This window comes from Talpa europaea (assembly GCF_964194135.1).
Source record: "Talpa europaea genome assembly, chromosome: 8".
NCBI classification, from domain to species: Eukaryota; Metazoa; Chordata; class Mammalia; order Eulipotyphla; family Talpidae; genus Talpa; species Talpa europaea.
Window position 1 is genome coordinate 85,790,521 of NC_140075.1, and position 17,970 is coordinate 85,808,490.

Here is a 17,970-nt window from a genome sequence, read left to right on the forward strand (position 1 = left end):
TCATGTATAGTACATTTAGTTAATGCGAATAAGGAAATGAAAATAATGCAGTTTCCAATAATCAGTCTTTCCCATGTGTCTGAAATCTACAGTCAAACTGTAACAGTGAAATGAGAGCTTTTTATTAATACCTAAAAATGTTAGTACAGAATAAAATAGTCTTTTTCTTTGTGCCTGTTGATTATAAGTTAGAGACTTCCTTTAGTTATATTCTTTTTCCCTTGGGGAAGTTTTCAGAAGAGCTGGTCCAGTTTTTTTCCTAACTGATTTTCTTTAGATACTATTCTACTACTGTTGTGCTCAGGTGATAGAAGTGCTCTCTTAAGTAACTCTACGTTAGCAATTAATTATTTTCCTTGAGTGAGTGTATCTTATTTTACGTAATTAGGAGGTGTATTTCTGAGAAAGAGTAGGCTTTAATGAATTATTAAAAACACTCGATTTAGATATCTTTTTAAAATCCTGCCAGTAAAAGTTAATAAAGTAACAGCTTTTTCTGTGTACAGAATATGATTAATCTTTAGCTTTTTATTATGTAACTTTAGGTTTATTCATGTCACTAGATTTTTAAAAAGTGAAATGTATTCATCTTAAATCTATTGTAGATTTCAGCAATCAACTACAAATAGTGAGGGATTGATAGGATAGCAGTCTCACTAACTTGCCTGCTTTCTGATTACCTGCTGAATTTCACAGATGTTTTGAGATGATTTTCTTGTCTTGGTTTAGCTATGCATTTTATTAGGTCCTAATTTTTTTAAATCATGTAATGATAGTTTGAATATTAGATTTTTATTTTGCCTGGTCAAATCATTACCCTAATTTTGACAAACCATGGTTTGAATTAATAATTGATGTTTATTATACTTGGATTTAAAGTCAACAAATTTAGACCTGTTTGTCATACTTTAAATTTATAGCTGACAGAGTCTATCATAAGTGTCAGAGTTAGTCTAGTATATACTATCAGTTATTCTTTCTCTTTCCCTTCTACACTTTTCTACAGTTATTCTTTCTCTTTCCCTTCTACCACTCATCAAAATTATTTTTAAATTATTTTTAAATTATTTTTAATTTTTATTTAAATTTTTATTTTCAGCCAGAAGAACTGGGGTGTAGGTCGGAGGACCAGGGGTGTGTGTGTGTGTGTGTGTGTGTGTGTGTGTGTGTGTGTGTGTGAGAGAGAGAGAGAGAGAGAGAGAGAGAGAGAGAGAGAGAGGGTTCACCAGAGACGCAAGGGAAGCGGAACAGGTTTTTATTATGTGTAGAAGAACTGGGGTGTAGGCCAGAGGTCCAGGGGTGGGGGGTGGGGTGTGTGTGTGTGAGAGAGTTCACCAGAGACACAAGGGAATCCAAAAAGGTGGATCTACTGAAACACAATGCTGAGGGGAGCAGTGAGTGAGGCAGGAGGTCTGTTGCTCATGTGTGGGTTAGCTCCCTGACTGAGGATTGAACTGTAGTGGTGGTGATAGCACTGAGACATAACCCCTAGGCCACTAGGGAGTCCCTTTGGTCATTTTCTTTTACTTCAATTAACATTAGTAACTTCACCTGACCTTGAAGCTTGCCATGTGAAAGTGCTATTTTAATGTTGTCATAGTCCATATCAATGAAGCATTTTTGTGGAGAGATTTGTCAGCCAGTTAGCCTCAATTATTTTGTTCAGATGCGTATTTTTTTGCATGTGATTTAAGTTTCAGTTATAAGAAGTGTTTTTTTGTTTTTGTACATGTAGTTTAAAGATTTTGCTGTAGGAAGTGTATTTTTTTTTTGTTTCTTAATTGTTCCTGGAAGGGTGAACAACTTGATTTCTAATGACAAGGAAAATGTCTGTTATTAGACAATGCTTTTGCTTAACATAACACATCACTTATTATTTTTGATGCTTTAGAGATTTTGAAGACTTTCTTATGGAAGTATTTTGACATTTTAAAATAGGAAATTTTAATATTAATCAGTACTAAAATAATTTTTTAGAATACTTTGACTTTTCCTCCCATAGAACTTAAAAAGACCATAGTTTTTTTATTTCTGTAATCTTGTAAGTTTGATTTGATTCATCTTCTGCTTTAGGAACGACAACAACATGTGGAAGCTGTTGAATTGGAAGCTAAGGAAGTTCTCAAAAAATTATTTCCTAAGGTGTCTGTCCCTTCTAATTTGGTAAGATTAATTATTTTTTAGACGTGCATCAAGGTACTTTTGAATAATCAGCATTTGAACTCTGCATTTGGTTTCAATAGTGCACCCAAAGATGAACTAATTCCTTGATCTTTTGCATTTTTACCTAGGGTACTTTTACTTAGTTAAGACAGTGAGTTCAAAATTTGTTTCTGCTTATTCTAATGATACTTTCATTGTATTCTACAAAACATACATATGAGATATCTAGCAGAATATAAAGGGAAAGAAATAATAGTTAATAAACCAATCTGTTCTTAATGACTTTTTTCAAAAATTGAACTTAATTTTAAGTTGTTATTAGTTTTAGGAACACTTTTAAAATTGAATATGCAATACTATGAACTATGTTCTTTTCATTTCAACACTCAAAGATTTTGACCATCTGTTACAAACTTCTTCAAGCAGATCTTGAGGAAGTCTTGAAGATAGTAAGAAGCAACCTGCACTACTTGGGGGAGAAAAGTTGCTTTGGCTTAGAGAATTAATATAGGGAACATTTGAAGGCAGAGAAGGCCAATGAGTGTGCATGTAGTTTCCTAAAATGGTGGTGCAAATTTTTATTTTATCGAAAATTGCATGCACACTCAGAAGTAGAGAGAGTAGCATAATAAGTCTGATGTATCCACCATCATTTGGATTTCAGCAATTATCAACACATAGAATGCATTGATAGGTAAGCAGTTATGTCTTACCTCTTACCCTGCACTTCCTAGATTATTTTGAAGGAAGTCAAATATCAGAGCATTTCATCTGTAAATATTTCAGTACATTTCTAAGAAGTAAAGATTCCTTTAAAAATAACCATTTATTACAATTATAGAAAACATCCTCAACTTCATACATCTAGTGAGTACTAACATTTCTCTATTTGTATGAATTGTCTGTTTTAATGAAATGACATTTATTGTAGTTTGTATTAATTTTTTTTACTGAGGTATCGTTTTACAACATCACGTATGATTTAAGAGATAAAGGATCACACCCTTCAGGTGTATGTTACCACACCAAAAATGCTCCATCATAAACCATTGTTACCCTTCCCCACTTTCCTCTCCCCTCTCTCCCTCCAAATCTCATAGCCTCAATTCTGTCAGATTTCTAGGATTTCTTACTGGTTTGTTTTTATCTGACCCTTCGTTTTGTTTCTCTATATTCCACATATAAGTGACACCATCTGATATTTGTCTTTCTCCTTCTGACTTTTGCTTAGCATAATCTGCAGTTCCATCTATGTTGTTACAAAAGGCAAGTAGGGTTCACTACCTCACACCTTTAAGAATGTCTGATATTCAGAAAGTTTAGAAACCACAAGTGTTGATGAGAATGTAGGAAAAACTGAACCCTCATACATTGTTGGTGGGAATGTAGACTGGTGTTGCCCCTACGGAAAACCTCCCAGTATGGGCTTAGCTGAACTGCAACCCTATAAATATTAGGATTTTCCCGTATCCTTTGTGTCTTCTGTAAATTGGTAGTCAGTAGAAGCCTGATTCAGGCACAGTACTTTGGAGTAGGTTGGGGTCAGGGCAAAGCTACTTTACATAGGTAGTATTGTGCACTTTAAAAAAAAAAAAAAGATTTATTTATTTATGCATAGAAGAATTTATGCATAGGGCTCACGAGACAGAATAGGGAGCAGAACAGGTAGATTTTACCGAAATACAATGCTAAGGGTAGCTGTGGGCAAGACAGAAGAGGCCTTAAGCGCCCATATGTGGGTTAGCTTCCTGGCTGGGGATTGAACTTGGGCTGCAGTAGCGATAGCACTGAGACTTAACCCCTAAACCACCCAAGGAGGCCCAGGTGTATCAAGGTGATTCTGATTTATCATATATATTTCCTGCTCCGAACTTGGGCTCAACTATTTCTCCAAGAAACTCTTGGCTCTTCTTTCTGTAGATGGTAGATATAGTATAAATAAACTTAATGGCCGGTTTTATTTGTACTCTTGAGTTTAACTGCTTGCTTTGTAGATTGTATCTACTAGTATACATTTAACTTGTACAAGAAGTAGAATATTTTTTTTCCCATTGTAACTGTTGAGGGGTAAATTTAGGTGTGCTAAATTTAGTGGAACTCATCTATCATTTGAATTGATGAAATAACTTACTGGCTCAACATAATGGATATACTGTTGGTTCTTCTAGTGCTGTTCTTATTTTGAACCTAGAAGGGGTTGTTGTTAACATAGTTCATATTTAATATCATTATTCCTAATTTATATTTAATAATTATTGGGAATAAAATTTGAGAATTTATATGGTTTTATTTTTGAGTCAAAACTTAATGATTTATCATTTCCATTCCTTAAAAATTATATATCAACAGTATTGAATTTTATTTTTAATGTCACATTGATTTTTTATTTTTAATTTTTTAAAATTTTTTACATCATTGTTCATTTTTAAACAACATATGCTTCCCCCAACCCCTTCAGGTGTAGTACCCATAGACTTTTCTTCACCAGTGCACCTATGCACCATAACCACAGTCCCTTGTGCTCCTCCCTCCCTCCCTCTGATCCCTCCCTGTCTTCCTCCCCTGCTGTATGTGTCTGATTTATGATTGTCTGTTTTTGCTTTGTTGTGTTTTGTATTGTACCATTGATTCTTAATAGCTGTCTTATTCATCCTGAGCAGCCATGTCTTTTTGACACTATAAATATATATATACGGTGTTTAATATTTAGCTTTTGTTTATCCACTTGCTAAAAATTGAATATTTCTGCATGTAGTCTGTATTTAAGAAATGTGTTAAACTTTGTTGTACTTAGCACATAGCATTTTAGGCTTTTAAAGATAGGAAAAAAATGACAGGTTATTTTCTTTATAGGATAAAGCTATTGATTAAATTCAGTGTTAAGATAAATTAATATAATCAGCGGGTATAAAAGGGCTTTTTTTTTTTAAAAAAAATTTATTTATTTACACAAGCACTGGGTAGAGTCAGAAGCGCGGGAGGGTGAGAGAATTCACCAGAGCGGGGAACAGAACAGGTAGAGTGACAAAATATACTGCTGAGGGGAGCAGCGGACACAGCAGGAAAGGTCTGTCGCGCCATGTGGGACCCTCACCGGCTGCCAGGGATCGAACTGGTGCTGCAGAGGCTGCCGGCAGCTTCGCAGACCTGCGCTCAACAGCTGCACCACCAGGGGAAGGCCCCTGAAAGGGCTTTTATGCATGAAATAGATTATGTTTTACTGCTTGGTGTTCCTTTGTTGTTAAATCAGCATAGAAGAGATCTCAACTGAGGTAATCTTACCAGCCAGTTTTGTTTTTATGCTTATTTAATAGAGTATAGAGAATTCTAATACAGCCACATAAGTAAAGCTTTAAATTAGAACAGTTAGTTGAAATTTCATGTTTTTTTCTGGAGGGCAGAGGGGAGTAAGCTAACTCATGACTTAAAAAGTGGACTAAGAGGAAATGATTTAAAGTAATTAACACTGTATTAGTTGAAAACTGGATCAAGAAACAGCAAACATCTAGAATAACTCCAAAATTTAAAATAAAAGTTATTATATGTATCTTGTGTTTAAATTAGCTACCCTGCCAGTACTTAGTTTTGTTGATTTCAACAAATAACTGTTTCATTATGCTTTTTAAGAACACTTTGTAACGTTGTAAAACATACTTAATTTTTGAAGTATTTTTAGAATCCCTGGAGTACTTTGACAAAACTTGAAATTCTCGGAAATATTGTTAGTTGAGTTTTCAGTTTATGAACTCAGAATACTTTTTTTTTTTAAGATTTATTTATTTATGCATACAAGAGCTGGGGTATAGGCCAGAGATGCGGAGGGGTGAGAGGATTCACCAGAGACAGAGTGGGGAACAGAACAGGCAGATTGACTGAAGTACACTGCTGAGGGTAGCAGCAGGCGAGTCAGGAGAAGTCTGCTCGCCATGTGGGTTGTTCCCTGGTGGCCGGGGATAGAACTCATGCTGCGGAGGATGCGGATTGCTTCATAGTGCGGTGCTTAACCCCTTGTGCCACCAAGGAGGCCCCGGTTTTCTGTTTTTAAAGTTTGACTTCTTGTGCCCAAGATCAGCAGACTCGGCCAGCATAACCTCTAAGAATCCAAAGACAGCTGATGCAAATGCAAAAGGGAGTTTATTACGGGCTCGAGTCCAGGCTCACGGCACTTACCAACACAGTGGCAGATAGCGAGAGCCCCGAACAGAGGAAGCAGGGATCTATTATAGGGTCACGAGCGGCGCGAATTTTGAAAGAAGCTGGTAATTACTCATTGGCTATTACAAAGGCATTTTGGCGCGCACGGTTATAGTTTCAAACTGATTGGACGGTTAGTGATGCTGTCCCATTTATGGATAGGACTGCCCTCATTGGTGGCTGGGGTGGTCTGCTTTTTCGTCACCAAGTGGAGTGAGGGTTGTGACTATTGAAACTATCTCCGGAATGCAGCTGTACAAGGACTAACATATCAAGGTGGAGGATATACAAAATGGCGAAACCTTGGCTAAGCTTGGGACCACAGACTCTGTTAGCCCTGGTATTAGTAAGTGATGGAAACTGAGTTTGAGCTCAGCTCTTCTACCTGTAAGTCCAGACTTAAATTGCAAATAACCTGGTCAGGACAAATAATATTTAATTGTGATGATGGTACTTAGTTAACATTTTCAGTGTGTATTTTCAAGACTGGGTTATGTACCACTTCCATAACAGCATATTTTATTCTTTGAAATTTTGGAGGGAGTAGTGTTTGTAGGTCTTTTGTAATCTAATCTAGTTATTTAATTTTTTTAAACCTATTTAGTGTATTGGAAATTAGTTGTTTTGATTTTTTTCAGAGTTACAGCGAATGGTTGCATGGATTTGAAAAGAAGGCAAAAGAATGTGTGGCTGGAACTTCAGGTTCAGAGGAGGTTAAGGTTAGTTCAAGAAATAAAAGGATATTTTAACTGAACATGGAAAAAAAGAAGTAAATCAGAATTTTTTTTATGAATTTGGGAATGATAAAGCTGTAAGTAGAATAATGATCTTTTGAGGAAGTGTAAGGAGGTGATTTCATTTTGTGAAAGTTTTGGGTGGAAACTGTAAATATTCTTTGGATTTGTTTTATGTACAAAGGTAATTTTTGCCATTTAACTCTATCTTAAGCTTTTCTGAAACTGAACATTTAGCAATCTTTACTCCCTTTTCAAATTTAATTTTTTAAATTGTATCTTTTTTTTTTTTTTTTGAGGTAACATTGATGTATAATACTATATGTGATTTAGGAGTATAAATTCATACCTCTTCAGGTACATGTTACTACACCATGTCCACAACCAAAGCACCAATAATTCTCCACCATAGTCCATTGAGGCACCCTCCCCACTTTATAACCTGAATTTTAAAAATAAAGATCAGTTGAGGTACGTAGACAGAAATTTGTTTACTAATGTACCCCCAAATTCATCATTAGGTATTTTCAGAACCTGGATGCATTTTTATCCTTAACAAATTAAATGTGAGAGATTTGTTTGATTTTTGTATCTACTTCAGATGAAGATCTGTTTGATTTTACCATCCAGCTAGAGAGTGAGAAGTCTGTTTATTAAAAAATTTGTAATGTATTTTATGGTAAGCAGACTGAGGGAGTTCTAGCAAAAGCCAAATGACCAAAAAATCACTGACCTCCATTGGTACTTGAGAAGATTGAAATGCATTGTTATATTAAGTATTGTGTAATATCTAGCTATTTATATGTATATATTACAGCTATAAACAGTATTCATTTGTCTTACCATTAAGTATTAAAACGAATTTGAACCACAAATCTTTCTGGTAAAATGAGAATTTTTCTTTTTTCATTCTTTGCAGGTTCTAGAGCACAAGCTGAAAGAAGCTGATGAAATGCACTCATTGTTACAGCTAGAGTGTGAAAAATATAAATCCGTCCTTGCAGAAACAGTAGGAAATGATTTTTAATCTACATTTTTGTTTTTTTTTTTTAAATCATTACTTTATTCCTTTAGCAGCTTAAATAGTTTATCTTGGCATTAGAATCTGAATTTATCAAAATAACTATATTTTTGTCTGTAGGAAGGAATTTTGCAGAAGCTACAGAGAAGTGTAGAGCAAGAAGAAAACAAATGGAAAGTTAAGGTCGACGAATCACAAAAGACTATTAAACAGGTATTTGAAAAAGAGTATGTTAGAGCATTGGTTCTCAAAGTATGGACTAACAGCAGCATTGTCTCCCAGGAACTTTTTTTTAAAAGTACACATTCTTGGGCCCCACCCAGATTTCCTGAATCTGAAACTTGGTAGGGCCAGTAGTCTGTATCAAAGAGTGTCTGAAGTGATACTGATGCTCACCCAAGTTTGAAAAATTACAGGTTTAGAATATAGCCAATGGGTAATGATACAGAATGTGCTTAGAAAGTTAAAGAAATAGGTGATGACACAGATAGGGGATTTGGGGTTCAAGATAAGTTTTAAAACATTAATGTGGCGTATTTAAGTTAAATACTACTTCTATTCATGGAACTTGAATGTTAGTTTTTCTCCCATTTACTTGGATGTAGGGAAGAATATTATCTGTTGCCCCTTTTTTCCTGGGCCAGCCTTGTAGAATTTAGGTTGCAAATGATATTAATCATTAATACACTTGGTGATTAAATACAGCTGGTCAGCCATTAATTGTTAAAAAATTAATCACTTTTAACTGGGCCAAATATAATATGTAGATGAACGAGGTTTTGAGTACAATTTAAATCAAGTTGACTATGATACTGCCTTGTTAAAATCATTTAGAATTCAATATGACTTTCTTTATATGAGGTGCAATTTAAAACCTCTGAAGTACCTTAATTAGCTAAACTGATTAGAACTGTAAGATATAATAGAAACTTCTGTCTTTGTTTTTTTTTTTTAATTTTTTAAAAGATTTATTTATGCATACAAGAACTGGGGTGCAGGATAGAGGTGCAGGGGTGAGAGGATTTACCTGAGACAGAGTTGGGGGCAGAACAGGTAGATCCACTGAAATACACTGCTGAGGGGAGCAGCAGGCAAGACAGGAGAGGTCTGCCGCCCCATGTAGGGTCAGCTCCCTGGCCTGGGGATTGAACTAGTGCTATAGTGGCTGGTGATAGCTCAGTGGTGCTGAGACTTAACCCCTTAACTCCCACCAGGGAGGCCCTGTCTTTGTTGGTTTGCTTAGGCATGTAATTGTGTCACATTTCAGATGCAGTTGTCATTCACATCTTCAGAACAAGAGCTGGAGCGATTAAGAAGACAGAGTAAAGATGCTGAAAATGTATGTTGTTTGTTTGATGTATAGCTTGTACACTTAATTTTTAGCCTTAAGGTTTGTCCTGAGAGCTGTGTTTTAAGATTTATTTTATGATGCATTTATTATGCTTTTAAAGCTATTAAGGGTAGTGTTTGATGTGACAATTATGAATATAAAGTTAGCTTTCCATTGTGGGAAAGCATTATGAAAAATAATCTTTAATGTTTTTAACTTCTCCTTTTTTATTGCATTGCTAGCTGAGAAGAGAACGAGAACATTTGGAAATGGAACTAGTGAAGGCAGAACTTGAACGAGCTACCTATGTTACAGAAGTCAGAGAGGTACTTACAGCAGAATTTTTTCAATCTTGCTTCTCAGTTAAAATTGACTATAGCAGAGTAATAAAATATTTCAGTATAAGTTGTTACCAGAACTTCCGAGTAGCAAACACAACATGAGATATCATAAGGAGATCAATCTTAAACTCTAAACTTCATTGCAGCTGAAAGATCTGTTGACTGAATTGCAGAAAAAACTTGATGATTCATATTCTGAAGCAGTAAGACAGAATGAAGAGCTAAATTTGGTAAGAAGCTTGTTCTCCACTGAGAATCAAGTAGGCTCTGAAAACACTTGTGTCAACATGTGGAGAAACCATCCAAATCTTTTCTCCTTGCTAACATCTTTAGCTTGGCATTTTTATAAGTTTAAGATAATCTTCATATTCTGATGACTCCTTAGGATCATCTTTCTTTTCTTGACTCCTAAGATGATCCTTCTTTCCTCAGCTCCTAACAATGGCATGTTTGGCTTGCAACTCTTTTTAAAAAAATTTTTCCATGTTTTATAATACCTAATTTTTTTGTTTTTTGTTTTTTTAAAGATTTATTTATTTATTTAATTCATAAAGATTTATTTATTTGTTTATGCAAACACTGGGTACAGTCAGAAGCGCGGGAGGGTGAGAGAATTCACCAGAGCGGGGAGCAGAGCAGACAGAAGGACCAAAGTACACTGCTGAGGGGAGCAGCGGGCGGCAGGAGAGGTCTGTGCGCCATGTGGGACCCTCGCCCGGCGGCTGGGGATCGAACCGGCGCTGCAGAGGCTGTGGGCAGCCTTGCAACCCAGCGCTCAACCGCTGCACCACCGGGGAGGCCGTAAAGATTTATTTATTTATACAAGCACTGGGTACAGTCAGAAGCGTGGGAGGGTGAGAGAATTCACCAGAGCCCGAGTGGGGAACAGAACAGGCAGACTGACGAAGTACACTGCTGAGGGGAGCTGCGGGGCGCTGCAGGTGAGGTTTGCGCGCCATGTAGGACTGGGGATCGAACTGGCGCTGCAGAGGCTGCAGGCAGCTTTGCAGCCCAGCACTCAACCACTGTGCCACCAGGGGAGGCCCTATCTAATTTTTTGAATAACATGCTTTTCAGTGAATGAAAAAATGAAACAGGTAAAGATTGGCTGAGTTGTGAAGATTCATTTCTTAAAATATCATATTTAAATAGGTCTCTTGTTTTCTAATCTGGAAGATCATTGAAGGTTGACAATACATAGTTTTCATTCACAGGCAATATCCAGTGGAGCTTCTTATTTTTAACTGGTCTTTCTGTAGATTACAGATAACAAAAAACTTTATGATCAACATAACATTTAAAACAGTGATCCTAAGAACACAAACTTACAGATTAATAAAGCTCTCTAAGTATCTTATAAAAACATATTCTCTATTCCCATTCTTAAATTTTCTGGAAATTTACAGTGGTTGTGACGGACTTAGTTGTTAGACAAATAATGACTATCTTGTTCTGTTTCTTTGTTTCTTAAAGATTTATTTTTATTTATGTGTACAAGAGCTGGGGTACAGGCCAGAGGTGCAGGAGGTAAGAGGATTCACCAGAGACAGTGGGGAGCAGAACAGGCGGATCTACTGAAATACACTGTTGAGGGGAGTAGTGGGTGAGACAGGATTGGTCTGCTGTGCCATGTTGGTTAGATTCCTGGCCAGGGACTGAAATCATGCTGCAGTGGCTGACCATAGGTTGATAGCAATGAAATTTTAACTCCTGCGCCATCAGGAAGGCCTTCTTGTTCTATGTTTCAAACAATGATCATTATATGTTTTTGTGATTCAAAATTGCTACAGCACATTATTAGGTTTTTTGTTTGTTTGTTTGTTTTTAAGTACCTGAATAAATTTTAGGAAGGTAACAGTAAGTCAGTCTCCTTACCCCAAGTTAACTCTGTTCACTTTGGAATATTCTTTCCTTTTTTTTTTTTTGAAGATTAATTAATTTATTTGTTTGTTTATACAAGCACTGGGTACAGTCAGAAGTGCGGGAGGGTGAGAGAATTCACCAGAGCCAGACCAGGGAACAGAACAGGCATACTGACGAAATACACTGCTGAGGGGAGCAGTGGGTGTGGCAGAAGAGGTCTGCATGCCATGTGGGACTCTCGCTGGTGGCCAGGGATAGAACCAGCGCTGCAGAGGCTGAGGCAGCTTAGCAGCCCAGCGCTCAACCGCTGCGACACCAGGGGAGGCCCACTTTAGAATTTTCTTACTAGCACTGCTCTCTGTCAGAGAAAACGTCTTGAGTTATTCAATTGTGTTTGGTCTTCTCTTTTATTATACTGATTTATAGAAATCAAATTAGACTAAGGCTAATTTGAAATGCTAAGGCTATGTGAAATGCTCACATAGAAGCCTATATACCACACATACATATAACTATTTTTTAAATAAAATTTGTTTTATTTACTTTCATGTTACCTTAACTGAACTCATTCCTACTGCATTGTATTCATGACTGTGATATGCATATGCCACAGCTATATGCCTTATTCTGTGATTGTTTTTAAAAAAATAACTTCTGACTGTAATTATTGAATATTTTTAACTTTCATGCTTGGTAGCTTTCTCCAACAGGAACATGAAGCCCATAGATAGGATTGTGGTTTAATCTCTTTCCAGCTTGATGTTCTCTATATTTTTTGCCCTTCTGCTTCTTCTGGAGGCCATTTTGAGTGTCTGTCTTTACTTTTATCTTTGCGTATGTCCTTGTCTTTTTGTTTGCTCAGGGTGACGTGCCGCATTTTCGGACAAATTAATGTTGTTTTCTTATCCATACTTTGTATTCTTGAGCCAAAGGAATGACATCTCTGATGTATTATAAGTCAGAGTTAAGCAAAGAAGAAAAACTGAAACATTTGGGTATTTAGCGTTCCCAAATAAAATTCCCAAATGGAATGTCCCCTCTTATTTCTCCAGTTTGAAATGTCATTGATCTTATTTCCCTTGTGGTTCTCTCAAACTGTTTAGTGTTGTACCTATGGGTGAGAGGCAAAAATTTAATAAGAATGTAATTTTTTGTCAGCAGAGTCCATTTCCCTTACTCACATTTAGTTAGAAAAGTTATCAAGAGAAGACATTCTGTGTTGACACTAGAGTTTTATAGAACTTAATCTGTTGACAAGTTGATTATTAAGAAGCATATTTTAAGACATTTCTTGTTATATTAGATCCATGTGGTCTTACACTGATCTCTCTAGTGAAGAATGATCAGCATTTAAATTTTTGTAGTTTCCCTTTTACTGGCTTTATAATCCTTTCAATGTTTTTTGAAATATTATACAGTTGATTACTTAACTATTATGTATAAAGAAAGCCTTTGAAAACTGCTTGGTAAATTTCTGACTACCTTTTAATTTTGAATAATTACAAACAAACTATTTTATGAACAGTAAATAGTAATACTTTTAAAAGGCACATTACTGGAATCTCATGGTTTTGTTTTTACATTTGCAGCTTTCTACTCTCAATCCAGTTTGTTTCTGTGGCTTTTATTCTGTTTAGCTTTACAGATGGGAACCTCCACTGCTTAGCTTTTCTGTACATCTGGTGAAGCATATTGGCTAATCCACTGTGCACAATAATTGTTAGAGATCCCATTCTTACTCATTCTTCAGTCCTAGAGTTCTCAGAATAATCAATGAAGGATGCAAATTAAGTTGTAGTATTCTTTTATTTTCAGTTAAAGACACTGTTGAATGAAACACTCACAAAACTTAGAGCTGAACAAAGTGAAAGACAGAAGGTAGCTGGTGACTTGCATAAGGTAAGACACTGCTTGTCCTGAAAATGCCATATTGTGCTGTGTTGTGCCTTGAATCTTAAGCCAAATACTGCTGATTCTGGATTTGTTCTTTTGCATCATTATTTTGTTTATAAAGTTAAGCTACTTGTATACTGATTTGCTTTTCCATTCTTAATTTGCTTCATTATTTCATCTCATTTTTATAATTACTTTATAAACAGATTAAAAGTTAAATATATAAAGGTTACTCTTTCAAAGTATTTGATTACATCCAATTTTTTCAGTTGGGATTTGCTTAATGTCATTTGTGGAGTATGTTCCTTTTTTATCTTTATGAATCTGAAAGATGTCTAGACCTTTGATGTTTTAGAAGTTTGTTTTCTTTGTAGAAAGGCGTATTACTTAATCTCATTTATAAATGGGTGATTTTTAGGATTACTCTTATTCTTTGCTTTAGGTTGTTCTTTGTAACTTTGCTTTGAGATATTTTTATCAATGTAATTCACATGTGCTCATCAAAGCTGCTTTTGAGCTCTGATTGTGTTTTAAGATATCATCATTGAACAAAACAAATACATCATGTTTTTAAATATTTTTGTTGGTTCTGTGAGAATATAGCTTTTTAATTGTTAAGCAAAAACCCCGTATCCAGAATTGATCCAAATTATTTTGGTGTTGCTACCAGTAGTTAGAATGCAGACTTAGGAAAGTTTGTTTTAGAGCTCAAACTTAGATACATGATACATTGATTGTCATAAACTGAGCCATTCAGTTTATGTTGATAAGTAGTTTTAATTTTTACCTCTGGATCAAAATATAAAACACGCAGTTTTAGCCTAGAACTTTAGTTTTTCAGAAGATACTTTTAAAATACTAGCCAGGATCTCAAAGATGTGAATATATGAAGTAGAAACAATGGGTATCAATAGGTGACAATGAACTGCCTTATATTAAAGTGATAGAAATACTTGCTATAATTGATTGGAAATGCTCATAAAAAATTTATTGCCATGAAAGAGATTGTAAATACTTTGTAAAACAAGCAATTATAGCATAAAATAGCATGTATTTGTTAAAAGCCTATTTGTATGAAATTTTCTGCCAGTTTTCTTTTTTTTTTTTTTTTTTTTTTTAGCACATGTATAAAAGAGATCTAGACCAAGGGTCAACAAAGCCACAAACTATTTTGGGGTTTGTGGGCCACATATAATTCCTCTCACCTACCCTTCTTTGTTTAACATAACATAACTATTTAAAAATGGAAAAACCATTCTTGTGAGCTGTACAAAAAGAGGCTGTGGCCAGATTTGACTGATTCTTGTAAACTGTTAAGTATTAACTGGTTGTTTCTGTTTTTAATTTAGGAAGCCATTTTTATTTTGGAGAAAAAAATCCTATAGGTTGGATTTACGTTGTGTTTTGGAAAGAACTTTGATCTTGTACAAAATAAGTAACAAAAATAACTTTTTTAATTTATCAACTATTATTTAGATCTACCATATTACACTCCTTATAGGCTCAGCAGTCACTGGATCTTATCCAGTCAAAAATAGGAAAAGCCGCTGGAGATACTACTGTTATTGAGAATAGTGATGTTTCCCCAGAAACGGTATGCATTTTTATTTTTAACTCTTTATCTCTGGGTTAATTACTTTGTAAATTATATGAAGAATAAATATTGAACAAGATCTCTATCCCTGACTTTTTAAAAAGCTTTTGTGGTGTGCTTCCATTAAATTATATCACATTCTTAACTGAAGTGCATTGTGTTTCTTTAGTGGTTGTTGTTTTTTTTGAGTTATCCTATTTCTAAAATGCAGTTTTTGCTTGTTTTCACTTTAGCTTGGTGAGATACTATGTGATTTTTAAAATTTATGTTGAGAAATATGGTCTATATGCATAAAATTGTAGAGAATATTAGATTGCTTATGGTTGAATCCTTCCCCTGCTTGGTAGCTGTGTGACTTTGGCCAATTCCTTAGCTTTACTGTGCTTTAATTGCCTTATCTATAAAAGCCAGTGATAATAGTACCTACCTTATAAGATGATTGAAAGGAATAAATGAGTAACCATGTAAAATACTTTGAATAGGGTGTAGTACTTAATAATAGTGCCTAGCACTTAGCAAGAGCTCAATATATGCTATTTTTCACTGTTATGAACTGCCCTTCGGTGCTTGGCTATTACTGTTTTCCTGGAAGGAGAAATGGATTTATATTTGATATTCAAAGTCCATGTTTTTCCCATTGTGGCTTAGTGACATTTGTAACATGACTTTCTTTTATGCAAACTAACTTGCATCATTATGTATCAAACACTTCCTCCATGTGGTTTTTGCTATTGTTAATTTTCATGTCATTTTTCAGATTTTAATGGTTGTATACAATTTTAAAGCAAGAATAAAATAGTTTTTGTTTTTAGTTGTAGATGCTCTCCTTTTGTGATGTTTGAAGTTTTTGTATCTTGTTTTAAGGAGTCTTCTGAGAAGGAGACAATGTCTTTAAGTCTAAATCAGACTGTAACACAATTACAACAGTTGCTTCAAGAAGTAAACCAACAGCTCACAAAGGAGAAAGAACACTACCAGGGTTTAGGTAAGAATAATGAAAGTAGTATTAGTGTCTATTCAGGGGTGATGGACACAGTGTGTATTTATACGTATGTGTAATCTTGTTTACCATAAATACATGCATTTTCATTTTCCTAGAGGAAGGATTCCCTCTTTCAGGACTTCCAGAGGACAGCCTTAGCTTTCTTGGAGTTTTATTTCCATCTTGTATATATTACGGTCTTGCACCTTGGGTCATGGGATTGGAGGAACCCTATATTTTTGCGTGCTTTTTTTTTTTTTTTTTTTTTGTTTGTTTTTTTCTCTAGAACCACTCTTGTAACTTGTTTACCTATGCTTTGTTCATTGCCATAATACCTCCACGTGCTTCTTTAGTTCTGGTAAATTAGCTGTGTGACTTATTTTTAATGACTTGGTAAGATAAAGTGACTAACGTTTTTATTGAAATGCCGAACTGAAAAATAATCTCAATTTCTTTAAATTAGAGCTGGTTTTATTTAAGTTTGCTTATCAGTAACTTCTGAAGAGTCTTAATTGAGGATGAATACATTAACCAAAATCTTGTTAAGAGTTTTTATTGCCCAGGTTTTTAAAAATATCAGAAAAAATCAGATTTGTTGACATTTAAAAATGATTTGTAGTATGCTGGCTAATGCAGATATACTTATTATATACTTATTTTTTGTTAGCTGAGTTTTACCTGTTTTAAGAAGAATAAAGTTTCACTGCCTTGGGTAATTAGGCTCTCCTGAATATAACTTGGAATTCTTTTCTCCTCTAATGAACATAAGTCCGAACTTGGCAAGTGAAAGGTGCTTGGGTGTCAGTAGTTTATCATGAATGATAGAATGCTTTTATAACGCTAGAGGTCCACCAGGCTTGGAGAACTCTCTGCCTTTCTTAGTCGTTACCCGGCATTGACAGGAATAACTCCCTTTTACTGATCCTTTAGTTTCCACAGCTCTGCTTTATGCCCTTTAAATGTTTGTGTTACCAGCAGAATTTTTTACCTTTAGCCATCATTTTTCATCAATATATTGTGCAGTAATCTTTTAAAACTACTACTAATTAAGTTGTAAATATGAATTTTGTAATCATCAAACTAAGTAGTAGCTAATACCTGTGAAGAAACTCAGAATTTCTTTTTTAGTATATACTGCAAATACATTTGAATTATTTAAGACAGTGCTGTACATATTCACTAAATGAAATCTGACTTGGTAAGTTCATATGAAGTCAGAAAACATATATCTGAACCCTAATCAGAGGTAGAGAATTGGAAATTTCAGTGTTTTTTTAAGTGCTGCTCACTTACCTCAGCTTTATGCCCTCAAGTAGAGCTAATAAAAATGGATTCCCAGTGTTCTCTTAAATGTTTTCTTTTAATATTTTAAATCCCTACATTATGTGGTCTGAGGTTTTAACTCACATACTTTAAAATCCATGTAACACTACCTATTTTCTGAATCCTGAGGTTTTTCTCTTGCTTCCTGAGTATCATTAGTATCAGTTACTTTGACCCTAGTTAAAGGGTTAAGTTAGATCAAATGGCATATACTTGTGGTTTTTGACAAATGTCTTCTGATTTGCTTTTTGTTGCTTTGTTTTAAAATCAGTTTCTTTCTTTTACAGAGTGAAGTAATTGGGAAACTGTTCATTCAAGGATAACAGAAGGCATTGTATTATATTTTGCCAAATTAAAGCCTTATTTATGTTTTCACCCTTTCTACTTTGTCAGAAACACTGAACAGAGTTTTTGTCTTTTCTAATCCTTGTTAGACTACTGATTTAAAGAGAGAAAAAAAAGCCAACTCTGTAGACACCTTCAGAGTTTAGTTTTATAATAAAACTGTTTGAATAATTAGACCTTTACATTC

The 17,970-nt window shown here is 34.9% G+C and overlaps 1 protein-coding gene across 1 annotated transcript in view; it reads left to right on the top strand.

Moving 5' to 3' along the window:
• KTN1 (kinectin 1) overlaps positions 1-17,970 on the top strand; it is a gene marked incomplete at its 3' end in the record, with an annotated part of 75,524 nt that overhangs the window by 48,783 nt on the left and 8,771 nt on the right. The window contains exons 33-42 of the mRNA XM_084240278.1: positions 2,074-2,163; positions 6,996-7,076; positions 8,011-8,100; positions 8,233-8,325; positions 9,380-9,451; positions 9,685-9,768; positions 9,930-10,013; positions 13,462-13,545; positions 15,041-15,133; positions 15,998-16,118. Coding sequence (XP_084096404.1) covers positions 2,074-2,163; positions 6,996-7,076; positions 8,011-8,100; positions 8,233-8,325; positions 9,380-9,451; positions 9,685-9,768; positions 9,930-10,013; positions 13,462-13,545; positions 15,041-15,133; positions 15,998-16,118 — 892 coding nt within the window. The remainder of the gene's footprint in view (positions 1-2,073; positions 2,164-6,995; positions 7,077-8,010; positions 8,101-8,232; positions 8,326-9,379; positions 9,452-9,684; positions 9,769-9,929; positions 10,014-13,461; positions 13,546-15,040; positions 15,134-15,997; positions 16,119-17,970) is intronic.